Below are 12,421 nucleotides of genomic sequence, written 5' to 3'. Positions count from 1 at the left end.
AGTGACCAACCTTTTCCAACTAACTCGTACGACCAGACATGAATGAAAAGAAAAACAGAAACAACAAAAACTGACACTTCGGAAAGGACAACAATTGGCATTACAACCTAACGGATCCGATTAGGACAACGTTGTCCCCTCCAATCAGGAGGCGGTAAAGAGTACTACCGGTTGTGCCAGCCAAAGCACACCAGTAGTGACAGCAGTACAGACAGAGGGTACCAGCCAAAACAGCCAAAACCTTAATATGGAACCATCCACCTCCAAGGCGGCCATGAATAGCAATCAAAGTATACTGGCTGCCAGAGGCGAAGTAAACCGCAACAAATCTCAAAATCAATTGAGGAAATGCCGGTATCAAAGATCACGCTATCGGCATCTCGGTTGAGACAGCTGAAACAGGGAACTAAAATGGAACTCAAAGAGTAGAATAATACTACCGGAATATATGCCGATCTAAAATGGACTGCTGTGAATTGGCCGGGATATGCTCATCCGAGAAGCTTGATATCTCTTTATATTACCGTCTATCTAACTCAGCTAACATCTTCCAAACGGAAGAACTCGGCATAAAGTTGGCTTAGTGTAGTTCTGTTGTACAACTGCGAGAAATGGGGTGGCCCCATTGGAACTTGATTTCAAGATAAGGTCTTAAGATAATGTATCAAAATGGCGTTATCAGCGCTAAATGAGCCCAAAAGGCAGCACTCTTACCTACCTACCTACATGTTTTAAATAACCCAAACATAAGGTTCTTTCTCTGGGCTTGTATATTTTTAATAAACAAATATGTTTTGATAACTTATTCGGAAGTCAAAGTTTAACACATAAACTACCAGTACCGGTCAAACTAACCGTTTTCAAACTTTTGTTAAACTTACACCTTCTTAAACGTTATAACAGCGTTATCAAACTGTATGAAAATTCTTAGAATATGCATATAATATTTTCTTCATACTTTAGCTTTAGTTATTTGCTTTATTTTCCAAGAAAAATTTGTCATGTGGCCTACCTACCGCGGCCGGTCAATATGAATATTATACAGTTATCTCAGAGTAAAATGTTTATTAAGTTTTTTATTCCTTATATAGTGTAATAATTTCTTGTAGATAATAACTCTACAAATGTCGAAGCATTGGAAAATTACAAATTACCTAAGAAATATAAGGGAAATAGAAGAAAAGGATTCAGAATATGATGAACAAGAAACTTCTCGAAATAAAAAAAAAAAAACATGGAAACAGAGATATGTATTTACAACAAGTGAATTGGAATCAGAAAGAGATAGAAGAGAATATCATAAATAAGCGTCCAGGACAGAAAAGAAAAAGAGTTTTATTTATATCCGAAAGTGAGACAAATTTAGAGGATCAACACATCGACACAGCTGCTGATGGAACAGTCTGGGAAAAATTAAAGGGAAGTTCAGTGTTGGAACAGATTACAAGTGCATAATATTTTTAGGGAGACGTCAGGGCCAACGGGATATGCTAAACGACATAGTATACATATTTAAAGGACAAGTGAAGATTTGCCATTTGCTCTCATCATTGAGCCGAGTATAATGCATCATATTATAAAATGTACAGAAGAAGCATTTATTGTGTTAGGGACTAAGTGGGAGCTAAATGCAACATAAATAGATGCATTCATTGCTTTGCTGTTTGCTCGTGGCGGATATGAAGTAAACAATTTAGATATCTCATATTTGTGGAATGAAATTGAGGACACGCATTTTTTCAAAAACAATGACCCGTAACGACTTTACTGAAATTATAAAATTTATAGGAATTGATACAAACTAATAAATTTGCCAAGATATCTACAATATGGGATCGATTTATTGAAAACTAGCTGCCACCGCAGGCGTTGTCCTGTGTGAAATTATGTGTTTTGAAATGAAAAGAAATTTGATTTATCTTGTGGCATGGCATTTCCAGATTTATGCCACACATTTCTAGCAACTATCCCTGTGAACTGAAATGACAAATCATTGGAACTCAAAGGAATTCGTAGAATCAAGCATTCAGCCTTTTATATTATACATATTTGATAGCTGCTCCGCAATCAGTCGGGATCCATTACACAGTTTCGGCGCATGAAGATTGCGAAACATAATAATGACAGATCCAACTTTGAGACGCAAATGATGCGGCAGCATACTAAGCCTCTCCAAAGAATTTAGAAACGATCAAGACGATCGATCGATTTGTATCAGTGCAAACCTTAAGGAATTTGACTTTAAATCTTCCAGTTTAAGTCATTAACATCGGTATTTTTGGAAGCTAAAATTGCGCGTGCTCTCAAGCAATCGCAGTTACGATAATTTAGCCAATGTTTGGATAAACATTCGTTATGAGTTTATCTTTCGTTGAAGTAAACTGACAAAAGGGAGGTAGAATTGATATCAAATCACTGGAACCGAAATTTGCCTATTTCCAATTCTTATCGAATACGATGTAAAATGTCTTCGGCAATGTAATTTTGTTCGTATTCCAAAACTGACGCGAATTTGAAGGCTGATATGTCGAAATGACCATCGCGAAAAGTGTGCGAACTTTAGTGGCATACGAAGTAGCTATCGCATCGTCCATGGTTCGATTCCAGTGATTATCATGTTCCAGCAATTGTAATTGCTTGCATGCTTCTCAAAAAGTTACACACACCGTACCATTCACAATACATAATGGTTCAAATGAAGTTGAACCGCGTACATTAATCAATAGCTACTTAAGAAGGCTTTTTTCGAATAGATCAATGTTCTCGAAAACGGATCACTGACGCAAGTTGAGAAAAAACTCGTCAAGGCCAATTTTGTAGCTGGAGGTTTTTTCACTGACTGTAATGTATTCCCTGGGTTGAAATACACTTTTTGGAGATTCTCCAAATAAACTGCGAGACGCACAACAGTCGGAAAACGTTCATGAATTGCAAAAGTAAATATCGTACAAAGCGCTTTATTGCAGTTCACGTATCAACCCGTTTGATACTTGCTGATCTCATCTTGTTTAAAGCCAATCATCGCCATGTTGCTTTCTTTGGTGACGTATTTGCAAACGTATTTGATCGAATTCACCAAACTGCTATATTCAACATTGACATGAGTTTTGAATGTGAATTAAATAACAGTGGCGAATATGGTACGATACATGTGTTGCTGGCTTCGATATTCACTCCTCTAAGTGTAATGCTATTTATTCTGCCATTGTCGTCTGGTGAGCTACGCCGATAGAGTGGATATTCATCATTTCCAGTTTGCGTTTCCGAAAGAAAAGCAAGTGGATAGTGTTTCGTGCATTTACCATATTGTCAGACATACAAATCGAAGTGGGATTGTGGTGTCCGCAAGGTCCATGAACCATATTGATTTTCACCACTACGTATAATACTGGATCTTTCTCTGCATCATTTCCGCAGGAATGATTTCATCAATTTGACCTGGTGTAACCACCATCCAAAGAAGAATGTGTGCGTGCAGCAAACCCCTTTTTTGCAACTCGACAGTGTACATCCAGCACCTAACAGCACCATATGTACGAGTATATACCATACGTTGTTTCAAGATAAAGTCCATCAAGCATTTTAGCTATTGTTTGAAAAGTCATTATGTGACATCGTGACGATCATGATCTATTCCACACGTGTGCCATCGCATCCTGGGAGTACTCGTTCATGTGTCTTGGGCTGCCATACGTTGATGACAAAAAGAACGCCCACCGATATTAACGCGACCTCTTCGTGGCTTCGTAACAAATTTCACTATCTACATAAATGATCACTTTGTATGAAACACGCATGAAGGAAAGCACTGAGGCAGTTGAGTTGTTCTCAGCAAGCATATGTATGTACCTTGTCAAAAAATAAAACGTTTTTATAATGGCTTCGTTTGGTTTTGCCTTGCCCTAGTGACAACGCTCTTGTTGTTGTTATCTCTTGATCATATTTGATCAATGTTGGCTTTGCTATTTATAAATAATTGTATTCGATTGTAATATTGATGCTGCTGAAGTGAAAATGTGAGTGTATTGAAAGGGCCTCCTTAAAGCCCTGACATGTCATCAATTGAAAATTCTTGGGTAATCCTTAAGATAGATATAGTTGAAGAAAATTCCTAAGAATCCCTAAAGGACTGCGTCTTTAACATTTGGAATAATTTTCCTCAAAATGAGTATTTGAAATTTGTTAACTCCATGCAACAACGTATGGGACAACTAGCTACTCGAAATTGTAGACATTGTGGATTTTAAACAGTTTGATAACTTACTTTTTCTACATGCAATTTGCTGTATGTGTTTATTTTTTCCTTTTATAAAAGCAATAAACTTCTTTTTTGTTTTTAAATTACTTTTATTAGATACTTTGATATATGGTCTCAATAAAATAAATATTTTGTTTGAAAAAATGTAAACTTTAAAATTTTATTCACTTCGCGGATATTTCACTTTGATAACTTACTTTTTCCACCTACTGTATACGCTTATATTATAACTCACTTAAATTCACCTTTTCTCACTAGTATCTCTGTTACTAGTGATACTGTTATAACCAGCACAACTAGAATAATTATTGACGACGTCCCGATTAAAGGTTAATCAAGTTATTATTTTATGAAAAGTATTTCATTTTCTTTTGCAGAAGACAAATCGAACATTATTTTTAAATCGTAAATATTCAGCAACGTGAAGAATATTTTTTCATTTGTTTCCGTTAGCTTCATTTATTCGAAGTTGGTAATAAATTTATTAAAACACCCTTAATTAATGCGAAACTTATGCGTAAATTTAGGTGAAAGATATAGCGGTTTTATAAAAGTTTCGATTTTCAGCGTCGTTTAGCACCCTTTGAATTAAATGGCCGGTTTCGTTGGTACTTACTTTTAACTATGTAGATTAAAGAATTTTAAAACTGAGATCGAATTCAGAATTACTGATAATTTAGGCAATAATAAAATGTGGAATTTACTTGAAGCATATCTCAAAGAAAATTGGTACTTACCCATTGCTTTGGGATCCAGCTGATATGGAGGTATACCACAATGCGCAGGGGGTGGTGTCGTAAGCGGATCGCCATTATGACAGAAAAATGGCGACAGGCCTATTTTATTTGCCTGAAAAAAAAAAAAACGAATATATTAATACTTAAGCAGAAAGCAGCAGTACAGCAGATACCCTAGCAACTAGTAACTACTAACCTTATTAGACCAACAATAAATACGTTATCAACAAAGGAGTTTAACTGACCGAAGGATCGCCACAAACAAAAACTTCTCTGTGCCTCAAAGAACTAATCTCAACTAAAATGCTGTCAACGTTTAATGCCATTCCATTCAACTATTCTCACCGTGACACTACCTGGGTTATTCTTGTTTGCAATGGAAAAAGAAAAATACAATTGAACATTAAGAACCCATATTCACAAACCATTTCTGTACCTATACTATACATAAGTGAAAATGGACGAAGCATGCATACAGTCTGCTGAATGGTTGTTGCGAAACTGCAGCAGTTACCCAGAAAGGAAATTTTTTCATTAACCATTTCGGAAATGGTAGAATAATCGATAAACAATATTTCCGAGAGTTTTCAGCCCATGTAGTACGATATGTAGTTATAACGATTTTCTTCTGATCGGTTCTTTTTGATTATGTAATCGCTGAAAAAAATTCCAGGAATTATATTCATGTGTTAACAAAGTCCACAAGATTACGATATAATCTTCGAATGATATGAATAAAGACTTTATGGCATACAGTTTTTTCTCTTATCTCTAAAAGAGAGACGAATGGTATAGCTTCACTTGCATTAAATAATATATTAATCATACATATCGCTCATTTACTTCAACAGTGTCATAACTCAAAAAACTGATTTTTTGAGTTAAATACAAAAAAATGTGCTCAATATTATGGTTAATATTGTATAAAAAATTCTCTGTGATTAGTAGAAAATTGAGCGCGTGAGACGAAAAAGTGCCGTTATTCCACTTGTTGTGACGCGTCAAATTTTTGCTACAGCATCGACACATTTCAATTTAACATGAGTCGTCGTCGTGTAAAGATTATTAGTTTTTCCGAAAAAACGATATATTTTGTGTTACAGCGAATTATGTGAAAAGGTAGTTATATTTTTCATGTTGCTAATTTTCATGTAAATAGTATTATTTTGCGCTGTGACTATACTGTTGAAAAATTTTAGTTCCTCATAATTTGCGCAACACAATATGTGACGTTGTTGTTGAAAATAAATTAATTGCGTAACTAGGTATTTTGTTTTGTGACGTTTTTTTCGTGAAAAAATGGGCTGTGTAGAAATAGCGATTTTGTGTTAATATAAAATATGTCATTATTTACGAAAATAGTACCGGCTATAATATAAAACACCTTCTCATAACGTAAAATGATACGCTATTGCTGATAATAAAATTACGAATTTCGACTTTTTCTAGCTTACTTAGAAACGTCGTTATCCAAAAATAATTGCGGATCTTCTACATCATTGTTCTCAGAAGATAGTGACAATTCCATAGTTGATGTGACATACTTCCCAGTTTCTGCTAACGATTCCAGTGATAGTGTTTACGGCAATGATGAAGATAACCCACCACATCCGACCGCGGTAAACAGCCTAATTTATGATAACTGCTTCGAGGAAGATTCTCCAGATCTAGAATTATGTACGACAGTACCTAAACAAAACTCCTTTCAAATATATTTAGCGAAGAGCAGAGAAAAGAGATATTTTCCTCATATTGGGCTCTTGGTGACATTGAGAAGCAGAGGCAATTTATTTCCAATTGTATGAAACTTGTTGACACCACTGACTCATTCATTACTACAATTCGATCAGCAAAGAAAACAGGCCACCCATTCTTAGAGCAAGAAATGTCTTATGGAGATTTCTTTGACCTCAAATTACTCTCTAATGACATGGGTCCATTGAATATGGGAGAAATTAAACTCTCTCAAGTGAAAATCCTGAAGGTTCAACGAGAGTCGCCCAACTCTGTGCTTTTCAAAACATCATACGCTGAGGAGAAGTTGAGGGAAGCCACTATAATCAAATCCAAGAAGAAACATTGCACACCGATTGATTTACAAAAAGCCTACCATTCCAAAATCGGAATTCCTAATAATAAAAGACAAGATATCAACGAATTAATTAAAAAGAACTTGATTCCACGCTTTCATCAAGAATTTTATAACAATTTGTGATTCAATCATATATGTATTTCCACTATTTACTAATTATTTCTACTATTTTTAAAAACTGAAAATGAACTTCATATAAAAATATGTTTTGATGCTATGAATTTTTGTATTTTATTTTTTTTTTTACGTTAAAAACCCCCGAAAATAAAATATCTAAATGTATAAATTTCGCCCATTATTCATGTCATTTTAAAAAACTTTATAAACCATTTTTATTTATTATGAATATGGGGGTTTGTATTTTATTTCTCTACAATAATGACACATTTAGTTTATAACCGAGAAATTTCTATGTTTTTTCAGAAACAATGACATAATTCAAAGCAGAAAAGTTTTTGTTCAAGAAAAAATTGAGAAATCATTAATTTCGGTCGAATTTCTTCTATAATGTATACTACACATGACATATCACTAGTTTGCATAGAAAATCTGCGATCTTAGCTTTTATTTAGCCCACAAAAGAAAGCTGAAAACTAAAAATTGCTCTCCTGAAAAATGCGTTTTTTGAGTTATGACACTATTGAAGTAAATGAGCGATATGTTACTTATATAACTTTTTCTTAATATGAACTTTAGAAGAATAAGTATCAAAACTGAATCCTTAGCAAGGACGTAGCCAGGATCTGAAAAAAGGGGGGGGGGGGGGGGGTTGGTCAGCTATTATTTCAATTTTTTTTTTAACTTACAAATTTTTATGCAAGTAGTAGACGTCTAGGATTTTCTGAAAATTTATTGATGATTTTTTCTTCAATAAGCTGTTGATGTTCTTTCACAAATGTGCGATGCACGCTCATCAGACATAATCCAGATAGTCTCTCTTCTCCCATCGTACTCCGAAGCCAAGTTTTAACTCTCCTTAGCGTACTAAATGAACGCTCCACCGTTGCTGTAGTGCATGGTAATTTACATAATATTTTCAGAGCTTTTCGAATTGAAGGGTAAAATTCATCTGCCTGTTTGATCAATTCAACAACTTCATTTTTTCTTAATTCCATTTCTAATAAATTTTTATTTTTCCATAAATTGTACCAAAGTTTCAATTTATTGCTGACATCTAAATCGTAATGCTTTTCGAATAGTTTCGAGTTTTTCGGCTTCAATTGAACTTTGAGCATATACAATTGATGCAACCGAGAAAGCGCAAATGCTGGAGTGGTCAGCTGCTGCTGCCCACCCCTGCACCTACCTGGCTACGTCCTTGATCCTTAGACGGCAATTCAACATGTAACAAACTATTTACCGATCCAAACGGAGTTAGATCGTCGAAATTGCAGCCCTTGGCCGGATAAAATCCGAGTTAATTCTGGTATCGTAGTACCAGCTGTCGTGGGAATTGAATTTCAATACGAGAGAGACATTAGCGCTGCTTTGTTCGGGGTACTGTAGCAGGTTATACTCCTACCTATCAAGAATACACCCCAACATACTCAATTTATATCCTGCATGCAACTAGTGCCCGCACGATACTAATCACCCCTTTCCCTGCCCCATGAACCCAACTCACTTAACCCTTTTCTGCCCGCCGAAACTGTTCGTTTCTGGGCCTCCCGTTAAGTGACCTCGATGACAGAAAATTGCTACAACAACAATTCCACATCCGTTCTCATAAAAATGTGACCTTCTTGAACACAGTAATATAAAGCAATAAAGTATTCGGTATACGGCACTAATCACAATTTGACAATGGTTCTGACGCTGATACTTTCCACTTATTGCGAATAAGTATTTCTAAATTTAACTCTGCCTCTCCTTTGAAATGGTCATATATTATCGATAGTAGGAAGGCAGATTTAAATAATTTAAAGAGATTTGCACACCCCAAGAAGAGAGGAAGAATGATATGCTGAATACAATGCTCGCGACATGACATGGCAGCACGACAGTGAACTGAAAACGGCGTTATGCAGCTTACTACGTGAACGCATGTACACAAGACAACGCAGTTGTCCATTTTGCATTTACACAATTTCGTTGTGGCCATACTAATACCTTGCACTTCAATGAAATTTTAATATTTTGTTCAAAGTGAAATTTTTTATGCAAAAAATAAGTAAATAGGTAAATTTATTTGTTTTAAATTATCAATTGTTATTACAAATGGTATTATAGAGCTATTTTATGCTCTTATATGTATAATAACGTCAAGTTTGTTAGAGCTGTGAATAATTTTACATTTTACATATTAGTGGCATCACCACTCTTCCTCATCTCTCTACCTTCCATTCTACTGTCAACTCTACTATTGTTGGCAAATATAGGAGAACATTGAAATTAGCAAGAACGACAAACGTCGGCCTGCAGTCGTATAGTCGTGCAGCTGTCAAAATAACAGTGTCCATAAGAACGTGTGTATTTTAATATTTGACAGATGTCGTTTGTCGTCTGTGGCCAGCATTGTATTCAGCACTTCAGTTAGATTTCTATTTCTCTACATATCATTTGTACATAAGTATGTCCATACATATATTTATTTATATGTGTTTTATACATATATACTATATATATGTGTAAGTGCATACGTGTTCGTGTTATGGTGGTTGATGAATTTTCTACCGGCGGTTGTTGGTGGTTGATAACTTGGCGTGAATGAAGACAGAGTAGTTTTTATTTTTTACTGGGTCCTAACAAGTGCAATGTACTTATTACATAAGGATGATGGAATTGTATATATGTGAGTGTAAAAATGTACTTACAATTGGACGGCGCACGCGCATAATTAGTCAAACACTCCAACAAGCATGTGCTCTATATAAATCTTAATTATGGTATATAAATATCTACATATAGTCAGGAAGATATACTTACATATGTATGATATTTCTTCGTTTAGATAACACGAAATTTAACACAAAACTTGAAGTAGAAATTAAATTATGTATGTAATTATTTTGGTGTCATTCAAGTAGTATGCATAGGTAAAACTGATGACCTCAACAGGAAAGTGAAAAATAAGAGCAACACTGAAAATAAAGTCTTGGAAAAATCTCTTAAAAAAATTTGTTTCTCATTTAATATTCAGGAAAGGCAATGATTTGAAGATAAATATTATCTAACCAAGATATAAACCTATAAACATATACTTATGTATAATTGATTAGGACGACGAATCTATCTGTCTTTCCGTCCGTGCAAGTTATGACTTGACTAAAAATTGCATCTTGGTTAGGGATGGCAAAATTTTTTTTCTAATCGATTAAATAATCAAATGATTAATTGCAAGATATTAAAAAATGTAAAAAAATCGATTAATTCCAATGTTTTCAAATAATACTAAATTGCATGAAGCCACCACCAAGTTTCAGTGCCGAATCTTGTATTATAATGCTCTATCACAGAGTCCCACACATATCCTAAAAGAGGAAATGGCCTATATTTGAAGTTAAGTAGCACAATGACATTCAATTTTTCAAAATATGTACAGCAATCTTAAAGTAAAAGAATTGCCTCTTGCTTGAAAGACTATGTTTTGCAACTTTGCGTAAAAATAAAACCAATAAAATATAGGAGACTATATTCTTATTTCAGACATTCAAATTATGTTGGTATATATATACACAAAACCAAAAACGGAAATAAAATTAAAATATCGTATTAAAAATTCATGTGTCTTAGCATAAATGAAAAATATATTAATTGAAGTCAAGAAAATTTATTCTCTGTTCAACCAAGTTTGAAGAAAAAGCAATTTCGATAAACGTTTTGTTGTCAAACGATTGCGTTTTTCGGTAGCGGTTGCACCCGCTTTTGAGGAAAGCCCCTCACTCAAAGGGCTTTCATTAATTGGTTTGCTGCTGCAACTCGGCATTTCAATCATGGTGTCAGTGTCATCATTACTTAGGGAAACATCTAATTTGTATAATATATTTATATATAACCAGAAGAAATTTAAAATGTAATACCGATTGCTCCAACTACCACCAATTTGCAGGCTACAGTTGCATGCTTTAATTTTAAATGCTGCAACATATTTGATGTGTTATTAGAAAATTTTAAATTTTTGCAGCAAAGTTGACATTTAACGTAGTTATTGCTTATTTTATTAAAAAAATTCCACACTTCGCGTTTAACTGGCGCAATTGCTCTTCAAACAACTGAACGTAAAATGACTTAACTGTAAATGCAGTTTTTTCAGACATTCATTTGTTGATATTTAACTACGTTGACATATTAGAATTATGTTTACACCTTTTCCAGTCATTAATGACTTTTGCGACCAATTTCGACCCTTGTACGCTAACTTTGATGAACATAAAATGTATTAAATTTCAAAATGCAGTTTGCGATTATTTTGAAATTAATTGAGTAAAAGTCGAGTAATTAGAAAAGGTGTTTCGATGCAATTAAATCGTAAATTGAATAAAAATAATCGATTAATTTAATCAAATGATTAATCGTTGTCATCTCTTATCTTGGTACCAGGGATAATGGGATGCCCAACTTATTCCAGTGTGAGAGCGCCTCAAAATAAGCGTTTTTTATAACATTTTCCATTATGGCCAGATCGAACAAAATAAAAATTTTTGGGCATTTTAAATTAAAACACCCAACATTTAGTACGAATAAAAACTACTATATAGTGGTTATTTATTATATGGAGAAACTATTTAAATCTTTTTAAAGTATATTAGAACAATTGACTTTTGAACTTTCAATACCCAATAAAAGGATTTAAGCTTTTTAGCTCTTAATCAATAAATGTTTTTAATAAATTTCCATTGAAAATAAAACTATGATGCATCACGTTACAAAACGTTTCATCAAATACTTTTAAATTTCATAAATTTATTTAATTTTCATTGCTTAACATTTTTATAAGTGGTCTTGAACCATGCAACAAATCTCTCCGTTTTCATATTTTTTTGGTAAGATTTCAGTCTCGTTTCCAATTGCTAAACGTGAAAACCTCCTCGATCCAGTCAACTGTCAAAGTTTAGGTGGTTTTGACGTTTAGCAATTGTTCTCTCACTTCCAGTGAGACAGGAGTTGGACATCTCATTATCTCTGCTTGGTACATATTCTTTGGTGGGTATTGGTGGAATCGGACCTTTTACTGTCCCACTAAATGTCGACGAAAACTTATAAAGTACTATTACTAAGCTCGAAATTAGAACAAAACACTGTAATTTGGTGCTCGGGATCGTAGTTGTGAGCACACTCCCCATGTAAGGAAATGCTCAAAATGCGATAACTATTTAATTAAAAACGTCAAAACCA

The 12,421-nt window shown here is 34.2% G+C and overlaps 1 protein-coding gene across 27 annotated transcripts in view; it reads right to left on the bottom strand.

Moving 5' to 3' along the window:
- The window catches only part of LOC105231504 (protein pangolin, isoforms A/H/I/S), a 454,601-nt gene that overhangs the window by 345,500 nt on the left and 96,680 nt on the right, over positions 1-12,421 (bottom strand). For all 27 annotated transcript variants that reach the window (XM_049460025.1, XM_049460000.1, XM_049460004.1 and 24 more), the window contains one exon: positions 4,996-5,107. In XM_049460025.1, the coding sequence (XP_049315982.1) occupies positions 4,996-5,107 (112 nt within the window). The remainder of the gene's footprint in view (positions 1-4,995; positions 5,108-12,421) is intronic.

Source organism: Bactrocera dorsalis, chromosome 6, assembly GCF_023373825.1.
Source record: "Bactrocera dorsalis isolate Fly_Bdor chromosome 6, ASM2337382v1, whole genome shotgun sequence".
NCBI classification, from domain to species: Eukaryota; Metazoa; Arthropoda; class Insecta; order Diptera; family Tephritidae; genus Bactrocera; species Bactrocera dorsalis.
This window is presented reverse-complemented; position numbering and strand designations above follow the sequence as displayed.